Consider the following 16,924-nt stretch of genomic DNA (forward strand, 5'->3'; position numbering starts at 1 on the left):
TCTGATGCTGGTTGGCCTGCTGTGTTCATCCAGCTCTACACCTTGTTATCTCTTATAGTTATCATTGTCTGTTTTCTTCCCTAAAAGGCAGGGCAATCTATACCCAGTCTAGTCTCTGCGAGATCCCAGTTCCGTACACGGTGTTTTACTCTCAATTGCCTTAGAAAGTCAGTCGTAGGGGTCAATTAGTTCAGCTGGTTGGAAGATTGGATTCCAAAGCAGAGTGATGGCAACAGCATGTACTGGCTGAAGTCAACTTGAAGGCCTGCCTCCCCAGTCTTGCCCCCTTACTTAAGGCATGGCGACTTTGAGGCTAAATTCAACATCGGCTGTCTCCCTCTAATGACAGAGCAACCTATGATCCTCTCAGATCATGGCAACTTCAGGCAGTTGTAAAAAAAATAAAAAACAATAAAATGGAGGACTCTTTTACCATTTTAGCTTTGAATCAGGGTACAGTGAAAGCATGCTTAGCCTGTCCAACTCTGCAAAGTGTTCCAGACTAATACCAGTGGACTTAAGGCATTTGGAGTCTTACAAAACCATAACCATGAGCCAATGCCATAGGCTCTTCAATCATAATTACTGGGCATATTCTTTCCCACTGGCATAATACACCACCAGAGCTGGGGCCCATTGCTGGCATAATAGGTGCAGTTTGTGTCTATAACACTGACTATAGACCCCTCGAGAATCTTGTGGTTTCAAGTGGGCAAAGAAACTTCCTGCTAATTAGTACCTATGAATCACATCCTGCCTCATGAATCACCATTATCAAAGTGACTCAGTAGTGATATCACTGACAAGGCCTGAAGGACACAGCTGCCAGACTGCACTTTGGCCATTGGTGAAAGAACAAATGAAAAGTAAACTTACTTGCCCTTGTTTTCTCTTATCCATCTATCCATGACATCACGAGCAACAGTAACCACCATATGGTCCATACAAAGTCTTCTCTTCACGGTGAGGGTACCTTCTAGTGTATTAGATGGCACAACCACTATTCTAAGTGGGACAGTTCCAGCAGTCAAAACCTGATGTCCATGAGTCACTATGTGCCATTAGCAGAATTATATTCCACTATAATCTGTAACATCATTTATTTACATTACACAGTTTTGGAATATGGGCACTGTTGACAAGGCTAGAATTTCTTGCTCATCCCTAGTTGCCGGAGGTGGTGGTGGGCCACTTTCTTGAACCAATGCTGTCTGTGGAGTGGAAATATTCCCAATAGCTGCCAGGTAAGGAGTTTCAGGATTTTGATCGGGTGATGATAAAAGGAACAGTTGGATGATGTGCGCATTGATGTTCTTACATGTCTCCTGCCCTTATTCTTCCTAGTAGTGGACTGTTTATTGTACGTGGGCACTACAAACTCATTATTAAGAAATTACGAATGGAACAAAGCATTGTACAGTTAACATTGATTCCTGTATATCTCCAGAATGGTAAAGGGGAAAATGTCTTCAATGCCTAATGCAAAAGTTTGTACAAAAGAAGGTAGCTGTTAGAAGCCAAAAATTCATCCACAGTATTCATTAGGCCAGCAGCTGAGGCCCAGCTATCTTCAGATACTTCATTAATGTCTTGATCTCTATCTAAAGTGGGGCAATTTACGAATAAAGAAACAGAACACCGTCCAATGTCAAAAATTGCAGATAATGAAGCAGTCTGCATCCACATACAACAAATACCATATCCACATTAAGACTTCAGCTGCTAAGTGACAAGTATTATTTGTTCTCAATGATCCCCAGGAAGTGACCATCTTCAATAAATCAGAGTTTAACCATCTTCCATAATATTCACAACATTTGCATCTTCAAGCAGTATCTTGGGGGATCACCACTGACCACTATTCAGGGCAAAGCAATGAACTTGTTTGGAATTCCATCCATCATAGAGTCATAAATTCATACAGAAAAAGACCCTTCAGTCCAACCAGTCCATGCCGACCATAATCCCAAACTAAACTAGTCCCACATCCTTCCAAACCTTTTCTATTCATGTACTTATCTAAACGTCTTTTAAACGTTGTAAAATGTATCCACATTCACCACTTCCTCCAGAGGTTCATTCCACACAAACCACCCTCTGTGTGGAAAAAGTTGCCCCTCCGGTCTTTTTTAAAATCTTTCCCCTCTCTCCTTAAAAATATGCACCTAGTTTTGAATTCCCCCATCATAGGAAAAGACACCTGCCATTCAACTTATCTATACCCCTCATGATTTTACAAACATCTACAGAGGTCACCTCTCAACCTCCTATTCTCCAGTGAGAAAATGTCCCAGCCTATCCAGCTACAACTTATAATTCAAACTCTCCATTCCCAGCAACATCCTGGTAAATTTCTTCTGAACCCTCTGCAGATTAATAGTATCCTTCTTACAACAGGGTGACCAGAACTGGACATGATATTCCAGAAGAGGCCTCACTAACATCCTGTACAACCTCAACATAATGCCCCAACTTCCACACTCAAAAGGTCTGAGTAATGAAGGTAAGTGTGCTAAACACGTTCTTAACCAACCTATCTATATGTGATGCAAACTTCAAAGAATTATATACTTGAACTCTAGGTCTCTGTTCTACAACACTACCCAAGGCCCTACCTTTTAGTTGTATAAAAACTTTGCCTTTGTTTTATTTTAAAAACCAAAATGCAATACTTTGCATTTATCCAAACAAAATTCCATCTGCCACTTCTCAGCCCATTGACCCAATTGATCAAGATTTCTTTGTAATCTCAGATAACCTTCACTATCCACTATACCACCAATCTTGGTGTCATTTGCCATATTACTAACCAAGCTTTCCATATTCTCATCTGAATCATTTACATAAATGACAAACAAAAGTGGACCCAGCAGCAATCCCTACGGAATACCACTGATCACGGGCGTCCAGTCCGAAAAACAACCCTCCACCCCCACTCGCTGTCTCCTATCGTCAAGCCAATTTTATATCCAAGTGGCATGTTCTCCCCGAATCCCCTGTGATCTAACTTTACTAATTATTCTACCATGTGGAACCCTGACAAAAGCTTTACAAGAGTCTATGTAGAAGTCTACCGCTCTGCCCTGAAACGTTTTGGTTACATCCTCAAAAAAAATACTCAGTCAAGTTTGAGTCACTATTTCCCATGCACAAAGCCATGCTGACTATCCTTAATCACTCCTTGCCTCTCCAAATGCATGTAAATCCTGTCCCTCACAATCCCCTCCAATAATTAACCACTGACATCAGGCTCAACGTATGTAGTTCCCAGGCTTCTCCATACAGCCTCTCTTAAATAAAAGGCACAACATTAGTCACCCTCCAGTCCTCTGGCACCTCACCTGTAGATGATCTCAATATCTCTGCTAGTGGACCCGCAATTTCTTCCCTAATTTCACACAATGTCCTCGAATACATTTGATCAGGTCCTGGAGATTTATCCACCTGTATGCTTTAAGGCCTCCTGCACTTCCTCTTCTGTAAAGTGGACTGTTTCAAAGACATCAATATTTATTTTCCCAAATTTCCTAGCCTCCATTCATTTCTCCAAAGAAAAAGACAGGTGCAAAACATTCATTTAATATCTCTCTCATCTCCTGTGTTTCATTGAATCACCGAATCTCTACAGTGTGGAAACAGGCCAAAATCAGCCCAACAGGTCCAAACCGACCCTCCGAACAGCATCCCACTCAGACCCACACCCCTAACCTTTTCCCTGTAACCCTGCACTTCCCACGGCTAATCCACCCAACATACAAACCCCTGCACACTACGGGAATTTAGCATGGCCGATCCACCTGACCTGCACATCTTTGGACTGTGGGAGGAAGCCTGAGCACCTGGCGGAAACCAACGCAGACAAGGGGAGAATATGCAAACTCCACACAGATAGTCGCCGGAGGGTGGAATTGAACCCAGGTTCTTGACGCTGTGAGGCAGCAGTGCTAACCACTGAGCCACTGTGCCACCTTCAATAAGGTCATGGCTAAGCTGCAATCTTAACTCCTCTTTCATGCCTGACACCACATCCTTCAATTGTCTTAGTGTCCAAAAACCTGCTGATGACATCTATTGGAACCATTCTCGATTTTGTTCTTCCTAGAACCTAGACAGCAGCTTTATGGTCTTTTAAGACTATAGTGACTTCAGCTTTCATGAACTAGTAATGCAGAGACCAGGACCAATGATCTGAAGACAATCTAAATCCAATTTAAAATTGAGTAAATAAGCCATTTGGTATTACGAGAATTGCTAAAAACAGTAACAAATAATCATAGCAAAGCTTTTCCTCTTGTACTTACCAGGACACTCACAATAATACAATTTCAAGAGAAACCAACATTTCTATGGCATAAAAAAGGAGGGTAATAATTGGTAGTGGTGTTGCCAAAAAGTGTGCATCCACAACTGTCAGCTAACATTGAACAGCCAGGCTTTGTTGTGCCTGCAAAGAACAAGGCCTTGAGTGTTAAATGCAGCTTCTTGTGCACGCAAAAGCATGACAGTGAGCAGGACTGAATCCTAAATTGGTTGCCAGTGTAATTTCTTTCACATTCAGGGCAGTACAGTAAATGTTCTCCAACTGTAGAATCACATGTAGTGTTAGACACCAGGCTGGGAGGTTTGTAAGCATGACCTTTCTATGGGACACAAGGCCTGCTTAGCTGGCATCACATTGGTACATGAATTTTAGTGCCATTTACTCATTTCAGAGATAGGTAGAACATACTTTTGGCTTAATGACAGCATCCTGTTGGCGGCAAACATCATTAGTGTTGCTACTGCATAGTAGCAACGTGAAAAAAAGTTAGCTTCAATTGTTACTAAAACATTTGCAGTAGCTTACCCTTTCAGGATAATCAGAGATAGACTGGGCACCTTTCAGGAACAACTGAGATAAACTGTGAGAAATAATGCAATTGCAGTATTTGACACACCTCATTTCAGCATTAAGTTTGCACAGTCAACAAATGGCTCAGGCCCATTTAAAAATTTCCAAGGGAGGCCAATCTTATAATGGGTACAGCTGTAGGAATTCAAAATGTGCAAAATAATCAGTGAAGCTACGTTTTTAGTAGATAGTATTAGAGAACCTCCTGACCAACTTCTAGAGAAAAATGAGCTATTTGACTGTTCCATTTCTAATTAAATTTGAATGTAAGATGGACCCTATTAAGTCATCCAAGATAATTCTTAATTGCAACTGCACAAGCAATTATAGTGAATAGATTAACTGTTAGTAGTTGAAATATATAAAGTGTAGTAGGCGGTGCATCATTCCGTCAGACATGTTTTTCATGTAACCCAAAGATATGGGAATACCAGACCTAGTGAGGATCCCTTGGCAACCCCTCTATGCTAGATGACAAAAAGTAAATGTAAAATAAGCCTGATTATGGTTATGAGATTACTTCAGGAATTTCAGATGTGTGAAGTCCACAACCCATTTCCACCTCCTTATTTCAGCACTATGCTAACCTCAAATTTCCACAGCAGAGAGTGTCTCACAGCACAAGCAGTCACATCTCAATGGAATTCAGTCTCCGACTATACCCAAGCCATTGGTTTAGAAAAGGATCAAACATTCAAAAAGAATTTTTAACAATGCAAGATTAGAATCCCAGCAATCGTACGCCAGTTTAACCCTAACTTGGGTTGACTGAGAGTATAAATATTGTTTTAAAAAAAAAAAAAAATCAAAGACCAAACTCCACTCTTAAATAGTTTCATCCTGCATCACTTCACATTCTGTTTATGCTCACACCTTGCTTTCTTCCACAAATGAATTTCAGCACAATTGTGCTTATTTTTCTCTCCATACTTATCTAAGGAACCCACAATGTTTGCTGTACTACCAGCACAGCTTTACTTCAAGAGAAATTTTAGCAGAACAGCATAAACTCAATTGTGGCAACTTAAAATACAAGGGTAGGAAGAGTTCCACACAGACAACCTGTAGTGTAGTCTGCAGGTAGAATACACTGCTGGCACTGTACATCGATGTAATAGGGAAACAGGGAAAAATAAAACAGGGAATAAATGCTTAAAAGTTGTTTCAGTGGTTAAATAGTTCTGCATGGTTGTTTAGTTAGTAAAGTTAGATCACATGGGATTCAGGGAGAGCTTGCCAATCGGATACAAAATTGGTTTGACGGTGGGAGACAGAGGGTGGTGGAGAGTTGTTTATTGGATTGGAAGCCCGTGACCAGTGGTGTTCACAGGGTTTGGCGATGGATCCATTTTTGTTTCTCATTTACATAAACAATTTGGATGTGAATTTAGGAGGTACGGTTAGTAAGTTTGTGGATGACACCAAAATTGGTGGTGCAGTCGACAATGAAGGTTATCTAAGATTACAAACGGATCCTGATCAATTGGACCAATGGGCCGAGGAGTGGTAGATGGAGTTTAATTTGGAATAACGCGAGGTGTTACATTTTGGTAAAACAAACAAGAGCAGGACTTGTACAGTTAATGGTAAGGCCCCGGGTAGTGTTGTTGAACAGAGAGACCAGGGGTTCAGATACATAGTTCTTTGAAAGTTGCATCACAGGTAGACAGGATGGTTAAGAAGACATTTAGCATGCTTGCCTTCTTTGCTCAGACCATTCAGTATGGGAGTTGAGACATCATGTTGAGGACATTGTGAGGCCACTTTTACAGTTCTGGTCACCCTACCATAGGAAAGATATTATTAAAATGGAGAGGGTTGAGAAAAGATTTACCAGGATGCTGTCGGGACTGGAGGGTTTGAATAATTAGGATAGGCTGGGACCTTTTTCCACTGGAGCGTAGGAGGTTGAGGGGTGACCTTATTGAGGCTTATAAATTCATGAGGGGCACAGATTAGGTGAATAGAGGGTCTTTTCTCTAGTGTAGGGGAGTTCAAAACCAGGGGGTATATTTTTAAGGTGAGAGGCGAAAGATTTAAAAGGGATCTGAGAGGCAACGTTTTCAACACAGAGGGTAGTTCGTGTGGAATGAACTGCCAGAGGAAATGGCAGACGCAGGTACAGTTACAACATTTAAAAAACATTTGGCGAGATGAACGAATAGGAAAGGTTAGAGGGATATTGGCCAAATGCAGGCAAGGGGGACTAGTTGGGAAACTTGGTCGGCATGGAGGAGTTGAAAGAAAAAAAGAGAGAAAACACTACAGGCAAGGAATATTCACAAGTCTCATCACCATTCAAAAACTTGAGCTGACAGAAAACCCCAAATATGAAAACATTTATTATGTACAGTTTCATATTGAGAATACACAACCATTTACCTCTAGCTTGCCAGGGAAAAGGGTCTCAAATTTCTTCTGTAGGCTGAAGGTAAAAGTTAGCCATCCCATGTTGGAAGCCTCACGGCCCTGCCAGAAGTACACCACGCATTGGAAGTCTTCCTCTTGCTGTTTTTCTTCATCTTCTCCATCCTCTTCCATCTTCTCTTGATCTTTCTGATCATCTTCATACTCCATTGGAACCCAGTACCTGAAAACAAACCAGAAGAACCATATTAAGTATCAACAGACATGATAGGGGAGTGCGGGTGAGGTACAGGAGAGAGATGACCTAGGATGACAGACTTCACTCAGCACAACAAACTTCAATGAATTGAGATTGATAAACTGCTTGTGCATGCAGCTGATGGGCTGAACTAGAAGCAAATACAAATAGGTAACAATTCAATTCAGTACTTCAGATGGTTTCATAAATTATTAAACTTCCAACTTGCACTTTGAGGTTAGAGACTTAAATTAGCTGGAAAGCACTAAATGGTTCACAAAAACACAGGGTTGAATCTTCAGAGGAATGGCAACCACAGTTCCATCAAACTTCAATTCAGGACTGTTTAAAAACACAAGACATATCTGTTCCGGAAGCCTTCTAGTGCAGGATCAGTATTGGAAGCAAACCACACCCTTTTTTCAAAAAACAGTGATAACCGCTATATTCCAGGGGATAAAAGATCTAAAACATCTTTGATCAGGAGAAAAAGTGTAGGAAGGGGGCAGAGGCTGGCAGGTGGATGAGGGGTAGGTCAGCAGGTGGGTGAGGGATTTAGAGTGGCAGGCAAGTAGGGGAACAGAATAGGCTAGCAAGTGGGTGAGAGAGCAGGAATGGCAGATGGGCGAGTGGGTAGCTGGCACATAAGCCATGATAGGTTCAAGTGGCATGTGGGAAAGGCACTCAGTGTGGATCTGACTAGCAGGGAGCAAATGTCATTTGTCCAGGGGGTGGGGTTATTTGACATTTTGGCAGGGGAACAGACAGATTTATAGCTACTAGGAGATAGAACAGCTTTAATTCTTCCTAACCTTTTCTAGTTAACCATTGACAAAAGCAAGGGGGAGCATCCTCTGAAGTCTCCAAACATAATTAAGTTGAGAGTTTTTTCAGAGGATTTCAGATGCTGGATAACTGTCGATCAGAAGTGTAAATTTCCCAGTTACCCTCTACCCAGCTCAGTCAGACTTCCAAGGGGTCTGTTGTGCAGCCTGGTTAAGTCTGGTCTCAGACTATTGGGAAGCCCAAAGATCTGGACTCAAATGTGCTTTTTGTGCAGTTATCTATTCTAATAACTTAACTCCATTTAACTAGTTACCTGCAAAGAAAAACATAACAATCTTGAGTGTAAAAATGACCAAAATCTTCTTCAGGTAGTCGTGCAAATTTCTTTCCTTCAAGCACAAAGCCTTCCATTCCATCCAGGTCCTCATTCCACTCCTCCATTAGTTGCTCAGCCTGAATTTAAAAACCAAGTTAAACAAACTGCATCTCAATTCCACCAACAAACAGTAAAGAAAAAAAGTTTACATATTTTTCAATTAATTCAAGTAATTTCTAGAAACCTCAATACCTCCAAAATATTGCTGCCGCAATTAAAAGAGTGTAGAATTAACATAGGAATTAGCCGGTTTTACTCAATCAAACAGTGAACCCCTCAAGCCTGTTCCACTATTCATTAGTTCATCCATACTTCAATTCCATTTACCCACTATGGATCCATATCCAAATATACTGTTTATAAATCTCCATCTCAACTCTGAATTTTTCATTATAGTCTCTTTCTTGACCACTGTCTGTGGGAAAGAAAGCTCCACATTTCCACAACTGTTTAAAGAACAGGTTCCCAGCATCATCTCAGAACGGCAGAGCTCTGATTTTAGAGTTATTCCTTTTGCTGTCAACTCCTAGAGAAAATCACCTCTATTTATCCTATCAAATCCCACAACCCACAGCTCACGGGGGTGGCAGTGGTTAGCACTGCTACCACAAAACACTGGGCACCCAGGTTCGGTTCCAACCTTGGGTGACTGCAGAGTCTGCATGTTCTCCGTGTCTGCGTGGGTTTCCCCAGATGTTCTGTCTTCCTCCCACAGTCCAAGGATGTGCAGTTTAGGTGGATTGGCCATGCTAAATTGCCCTTAGGTGTGCAGAAATGTGCAGGCTAGGTGGATTAGCCATGGGAAATGTGGAGTCACAGGGATAGAGTAGGTCTGGGCAGGAGGGGGATGCTCTTTGGAGGATGCTCTTTGGAGGATCAGTGCAGATTCAAATGGGCCCAACGGCCTCTATCTGCACTGTACGGTTTCTATGAGTCAATTAATTCATCCTTAAACTTGCCTACTTAATGAAATCCTAGTCTATGCAACTTATACTCTTAGTTTAATCTCTTTAGCCTCAACATCTGCACTGCACTTCCTCTTCAGGTGGTGTAGCCAGAATTGAGCATGATACTCAAAATGCAATTTAATCAGCACACCATATAACTGTAGCATATTTGTATTCCGTCCCCTGAAAATAAAGGTCACACCCCAATTGCCCCTCAGGTGATTCTTTGTGCCAAACAATAATCCTCCAATGTTTCCTGAAATACTTAGAAAATTAATTAAAGAATCAAAAAAAAAAATCAAACTAGTGCTATTCAGTTTCAGAATATCCTCAAAATGTCAGGAGTAGTAGGCCATATAGCCTGTTGACCCTAGTTTACCATTTAGTAAGATTGTGGCTGACCCATGACCTCAAACCCACATTCATGCCCAACCTCCTTATCACTTGATGCCCTTAAAGTCAAAAATTCTTGCAATTTCATGCTGGAGTACATCTAACCATTCAGCTCCTGATTCATTACAGTTTTAGCTCAATTATGAATAAGAGTTTAATTCCAGAGATGAGGTGAAAGTGGCTGCACTTGACATCAAGGCCACATCTGACCAAGTGTGGCATCAAGAAGCCCTAGCAAAACTGGAGTCAATAGGAAGGCGAGGCAAAACTCTCAGCTGGTTTGAGGCATCCGTGGCACAAAGGAACACGGTTATGGTTGTTGGAGGTCAGTCATCCCAGCTCCAGAACATCCCTACTGGCATTCCTCAGGATAGTACCGTAGGCGTAACCATCTTCAGTTGCTTCTTCAACCACTTTCCTTACATCATAAAGTCAGAAGTGGAGTTGATAACTGAACAATGTTAACACTATTCACAACTCCCGAGATACTGAAACAGTCCATATCCAAATGCAGCAAGACCTGGACAAAATCCAGATTTGGGTTTAAAAGTGGCAATTAACATTTGTGCCACACAATGACCATCTCCAACAATAAGATCTAACCATCACTCCTTCACATTCAATGGCATTAGTATAACTGAAACTCCACTGTCAACATCCTGGTGTTACTACTGATCAGAAACTGAACTGGATTAGCCACGTAAAAACTGACTCACAATAGCAGGTCAGAGGAACACTGCAATGAATAACTCACCTCCTGACTCCCCAAAGCTTGCCCACCATCTACAAGGCACAAATCAGGTGTGTGATAGAATACACGTCACTTGCCTGGATGAGTGTAGGTCCAACAACACTGAACAAGCTTGACACCATCCAGCTTGCTTGATTGACAACACATCCACAAACATCTACTCCTTCCACGAGTGATACGAAGTAACAGCAGCATATACTGTCCCCAAACACACTCCAGAAATTCATCAAGGCTCTCTACAGAGCACCTGCCAAAACTATAACCACAAGTATCTAGAAGAACAAGGGCAGCAGATACATGGAAACACCACTACATGCAAGTTGCTCGCCAAGCCACTCAACTGAGTTGAATCCTGATTTGAAAATACATTGCCATTATATCAGTGTCAAAAGGGTCAAAGTCCTGGAATTGCTTCCAACAGTATACATACACAAAAAGTGGACAACAGCAATTCAAGAAAGGAGCTCACCACCACCACCACTTTCTGAAGGGCGACTAGGGATGGGCCAGGAATGCCCACATCCCATAAATGAACTTTAAAAAATGCTTGTTAGTTATTAGCTTGACCCAAAAAGATTCTATTTGCTGCTCTTTCAAGCAAAGAGCCTTCATCAATACTGCCCTAACCCATCCTTTATTTTCTGGTCTGGCCCCTTCCATTCCAACATTTCAATTTTGTCTGCCTTCTCGAAATATAAAAGCACCCAAAGGTCACAGACTTGGCTTTTTAAGCAGCCTAATGATATAAGGCACTGACTAAGAAAAGTTTGCATGCCCATCATCACCATTAAGGAACAGTCTGTAAAATTAAGGATACAGGGGAACCCAAGATGCTCATCACTACAACCAGTGATCAGGCTACAAACAAGTGTATAAGATAGTGCTTGAACTGACAAAAATCTTGTACACTGAACCTTTCAGTTACAATTTCCTCTTGCAAAATAACATTAGCACATATGGAGTTATTTCCAGAAGGAAGCAGCATAGATTGTAAGAATTGAAGGTGGTGCAGCCTAGCAATGGTTTTTTAAAAATTCGTTTGTGGGACTCGGTCATTACTGGCTGGCTCTAGTTGCCTTTGAGAAGGTGGTGGTGAGCTGCCTTCTTGAGCTGCTGCAGTCCACCTGCTGTGCGTTGATCCACAATGCCATCAGGGAGCGAATTCCAGGGTTTTGACACAGTGACAGTAAAGGAACAGCAATATATTTTCAAAACAGAATGGTGAGTGGTTTGGAGGGGAACTTGAAGGTGGTGATGTTCCTATATGCCTACTGCCCTTGTCCTTCTAGATGGAAGCAGTTGTGAGTTTAGAGGGCGCTGTCTGAGAATTTGTGGTGAATGTCTGCAGTGCATCTTGTAGATAGTACACACCGCTGCTACTGAATATTGGTGGTGCAGTGAGTGGATACTTATGCATGTGGTGCCAATCAAGCGGGTTGCTTTGTCCTGGATGGTGTCAAGCTTCTCATCCAGGCAAGTGGGGAGTGTTCCATCACACTCCTCATTTGCACCTTGTAAATGATGGATAGGCTTTCAGCAGTGAGGAGGTGAGTTACTCGCCGAAGGATTCCTAGCCTCTGACCTGCTGTTGTAGCCACTGTATATATGTGGTGAGCCTAATTGATTTTCTGGTCAATGATAACCCCCAGGATGTTGATAGTGGGGGACTCAGTGATGGTAACACCATTAAAATGCTAAGGGGCAGTGGTTAGATTGTCTCTTATTCATGATGGTCATAGCCTGCCATTTGTGTGGCACGAATGTTACTTTCCACTTCTCAGCTCGAGCCTGGATATTGTCCAGATCTTGTTGCATTTGAACATGGACTACTTCAGTATCTGAGGAGTCCCGAATGGTGCTGAACATTGTGAAATCATCGGCGAACATCCCCACTTTTGACCTTATGATGGAGGGAATGTCATTGATGAAGCAACTGAAGATGGTTGGACCGAGCACCCTAACTTGAGGAACTCCTGCAGAGATGTCCTGGAGCTGAGATGACTGACCCCCAACAACCATGACCATCTTCCTATGTGTCAGGTATGATTCCAACCACTGGAGAGTTTGCCCTCCGATACCCATTGATTCCAGTTTTGCTAAGGGTCCTGATGTCACACCCAGTTGAATGCAGCCTCGACGTCAAGGGCTGTCACTCTCCCTTCATCTCTGGAATTCAGCTCTTTTGTCCACTTTTGAATCAAGGCTGTAATGAGGTCAGGAGTTGAGTGGCCCTGGCGGAACCCAAACTGGGTGTCACTGAGCAGGTTCTGCTTGATAGCACTGTTGATGACACCTTCCATCGTTTTACTGATGATTGAGAGTAATTGGCTGGGTTGGATCTGTCCTGACTTTTATGTACTGGACATACTTAGGCTATTTTCCACATTGTCAGGTAGATAGCAGTATTGTAAGTGTACTGGAACAGCTTAGCTAGGGGAGCAAGTTCCGGAGCACAAGTCTTTAGTACTATTGCCTAATGTTGTCAGGGCCCATAGCCTTTGCAGTATCCAGTGTCTCCAACCGTTTCTTGATATCACGTGGAGTGAATCAAATTGGCTGAAGACTGGTATCTGTAATGCTGGGGACCACCGAGGAGGATGTGGAGGAGGTTACTTCATGAATCGCTGGAGTCAGGCTACTTTTGATAAATCTGCTTCTTAACCTAAACTCTTCAATGGGCATCACTCCCTTCCATAGTCTTAAGTGCAGTGACAGCCAATACCTCAGATAGTGGCATCGGTGGTTGTCGTGGTAGGAATAAGGCAGTCAGATCTGCTTTAATCTGGTCTCCTTTCTCTGTGTCCTTCTTCACTTTACCCATGAGACCTTCTCTCTTCAGCACAGTCTCTGCATTTCTTGTATAATCCACCTTCAGGACATCATCCCAGTTACGAAATTTAGATTTAAACACCTAGTTACAAATAATAGGTCATATTTGTTAGAAAACAGAGTCATTGACATAATTCAATCAAGAGCAAGTGAACATCGATACATCAGCAATCAGACACAGGAAGCAGCCTGCACAACACATGTTCCAATATCTTAATTCACTCTGACCTAGGATCTCAAATAACTAAGCCATCACCTCGTCATCCTTCAAAAATCCACATACGATTAAACTCAAAGCTTGCTGTCATTTAACTAATGGACTAATTGTATTTAAGCAACATGAAATCAGTGGCCCATTTTTTTTCTGCACATTGCTAATTGTAACTCAAAGCCAGCATGTTTCCTACTTGACACTCTGTCCCCTCCAGGTTCCGGATAACAATGGCATGCTTGGGGCGGTGCAACATGCCACACAACTCCTGCCCCAGTTTCAGGGCTGCAGCTCTGACCAATCGAGGAGACTTGCGTCCAATCCAAATGAAAACATCTGACCAGCAATCAAGAATATAGACAGATCGTGTATCCAAAAGACTCTGGACCTGAAACGAAAAGGGTAACTTTTCTCAAATGACTTACAAAGTGACACTAATAAATCAGGATATCAGTATTAGCTAAACATTCAAATAGGTTTAATTGCACATTGACCAAGCCTAGGTATTAAACAAATTCAGCCATTATTACTAAATGCTATACAGAATTCAAGACCCATATGAAGAATTACTGTACCAGTCTCAGTTCTGGCAGAAGATCAATTTTTGGCTTCACTTTGTGCTCTACAGAGAGTTTGTAATTAATCTGAGGAAGCTCCAGGTATCCAAGACCCAAGCCGACCTGAAGAAACAAAAACCAATTATTTCTTAGCTGTTCTTTCTTACTGTCTCCATTCCACTCTCCAACTTCAACTCAAATTGTCAAGAAAAGAATCTAGTGTAGGAGCTGTGAGACAAAACTCATCTAGGGGAGGCAATGGCCAAGTGATATTATCACCAGACTGCTAATCCAAAGACCCAGATAATGTTCTGGGGCCCAGGTTTGAATCCCACCATTGCAGATGGTGGAATTTGAACTAAAGAGTCTGAATAATGACCTTGATTCCACGGTCAATTATTGAAAAACATAGCTGTTTCACTAATGTCCTTAAGGAAAGAAATTGCCATCCTTATTTGGTCTGGCGTACATGTGACTCCAGACCCATAGCAATGTGGCTGGCTCCTAACTGCCCTCTGGGCAATTAGGGATGGGCAATAAATGCTGGCCCTGCCAGTGACGCCCTCATCTCATGAATGATTTTTTTTTTAAAAAATGCTACTGCTTCATCAAGCCATCAAGAAATATGCCCAAATGAGATAACCCCATCATCATACTTCACTTCAATAGGTAAAACACTTCACTCCTCCCTGGTATAAATAAATGATTAATCTGAACATTTTACATTCATGCTCGTTTGACCTCGGGCTACTGTGAACCACAGTTCCATCAGCCTGCTCCCAGAAACTAAGAAAAAAAATGCATTGCATGCATTATACTATCAGAGTACAGTGCAAAACGTATTGAAGTTTCATCTGCGATCTCTAGAAAATAAAGATTTTACTTTTTCTTTTAAAAACCTTGTAAAGCTTAGGCCGCACTGGTTTAAAATTGTCCATCACATGACATTTGATTTCCTCGGGTTGTCCTCCCAGAGCCTCCCAGAATTCCAGTGTCTCCTGATTTTGCATCAGTTGTATTATCTCTGCATTTCCTTTTCTCTCATTTTTATTTATCTTTTCAGCAAACAGTCTGAAAGACAGAAAAATCGGATTACAAAACACTTCTGATAAAACAATTCCACATGCTCAACAACTATTCCCAGACATCACCTAACCAAGATTTCAATTCAAAGGCAGCATGCCCATTATGAAAAAATAAAGCTGAGAAGAGCCCACAGTACAACAACTGTGAATACCTCAGTATTTCGTTTCATCAGCATTCTGTCTCTGAAGTACCTTGTATTGGGCGGCAAATAAGAAATTGGGAAAGACCATTTGGGACTATTCAATTTATCCAGTCCACAGCTGAAATATATCTCTGATGCCCATAATGCTTTGATACTATTACTACTTCAAATATTTATCATTGAATTTGTTAACCCTTAAAATTTGTGTAAGTGATTTTAAAGTTCACTTTCTCTGGCTTTACTGGCCCACTTCACCTTGAACATTCTGGTTTCACTTCCTCAATAACTAGAACACCAAGTACCCAAGAAAGATTCCCATAAAATTGTTTTTCTAGACTGTAAAGTTTAAGCTTTGACAATCAATGAAGTTGATCGCGTTTACACTTGAAATCAGTCCTGGTGCTTCTGTCCTCATCCATTCAAACGCCTTCACATCCTTTGATAGTGATAAAAACTGTATACAATACTCTGGTGCTGGAATAGTACCTAGCTTTAGTGCTTGCACTCAGTGTGGCCTGGGAGCCTCTCCAGATGTAAATCTCAAGCCCATGATCGAGGAGAAACACGAAGCTAGAAAAAAAAAAAAAGAAAGAAAAAAGTATTCACATCCTGAAAAAAAGACAGAGGTGAAGAAAAATCAAAGTATGCCATTGAATATTATTCTGAATGTCACTTTTGATGGATTGAGGCTTAATAGCTAATTAAATGCTGCTGTCAGAATTGCCTTCAAGTTTTAGAACCCTAGATACAAGTTCAAATGTAACACAGATCATCAAGTTATACAGCTCACAGCACGGGAGGTAATTCCCTCTGAACACGATTGTAAATATTGGGGAATGAGCTTATGGAAAAGGTGATGGCAAATGGAAAAGAATAATCTGTAAAATTAACCTACACAATCATGGAGGTTTCATGTTTAATTACTGATCTGTGCTGGTTTAGCTACTGTTAGCCAGCATCGCAGCAGGAAAACTACAACTGTGTTTGATGCCTTGCCAGTTCAGAGGGAAGAGACACTTAGCTAAGGTTCCATCATGACAACTTTTACCTAGTAACATTTCCTGTAAATTAGATATTTGTTGTATTGGCACATGAAGAGCAAGACACTAAAGAAAGCGGATTTCTATGCTTATGCGTTTCACCACATGACAAGGTAAGAAAATTGGAGGGGGAGAAAAAGTGTCAGACAACAAGCGGTTGGGGGGGGAAGCGGTGGAAATCATATTTCCATAATGTATTAGGTTCTTCATTCATCTTGTCAAAAGGTAAGGAGGAAAGAAAAACTGATAAATACCCAAAAGCCACTCCCAATCCAACTCTCCTAAATGTAAAAACCAGAAAAGAACTGCC

At 41.6% G+C, this 16,924-nt stretch overlaps 1 protein-coding gene across 2 annotated transcripts in view; it reads right to left on the bottom strand.

Moving 5' to 3' along the window:
• flii (FLII actin remodeling protein) overlaps window positions 1-16,924 on the bottom strand; it is a 68,282-nt gene that overhangs the window by 9,446 nt on the left and 41,912 nt on the right. For both annotated transcript variants that reach the window (XM_048609303.1, XM_048609302.1), the window contains exons 17-23: window positions 16,061-16,144; window positions 15,246-15,417; window positions 14,365-14,469; window positions 13,986-14,177; window positions 13,472-13,660; window positions 8,596-8,735; window positions 7,274-7,481 (exon numbers count right to left, since the gene is read on the bottom strand). In XM_048609303.1, the coding sequence (XP_048465260.1) occupies window positions 7,274-7,481; window positions 8,596-8,735; window positions 13,472-13,660; window positions 13,986-14,177; window positions 14,365-14,469; window positions 15,246-15,417; window positions 16,061-16,144 (1,090 nt within the window). The remainder of the gene's footprint in view (window positions 1-7,273; window positions 7,482-8,595; window positions 8,736-13,471; window positions 13,661-13,985; window positions 14,178-14,364; window positions 14,470-15,245; window positions 15,418-16,060; window positions 16,145-16,924) is intronic.

Source organism: Rhincodon typus, chromosome 21 (assembly GCF_021869965.1).
Source record: "Rhincodon typus isolate 14 chromosome 21, sRhiTyp1.1, whole genome shotgun sequence".
Taxonomy (NCBI): Eukaryota; Metazoa; Chordata; class Chondrichthyes; order Orectolobiformes; family Rhincodontidae; genus Rhincodon; species Rhincodon typus.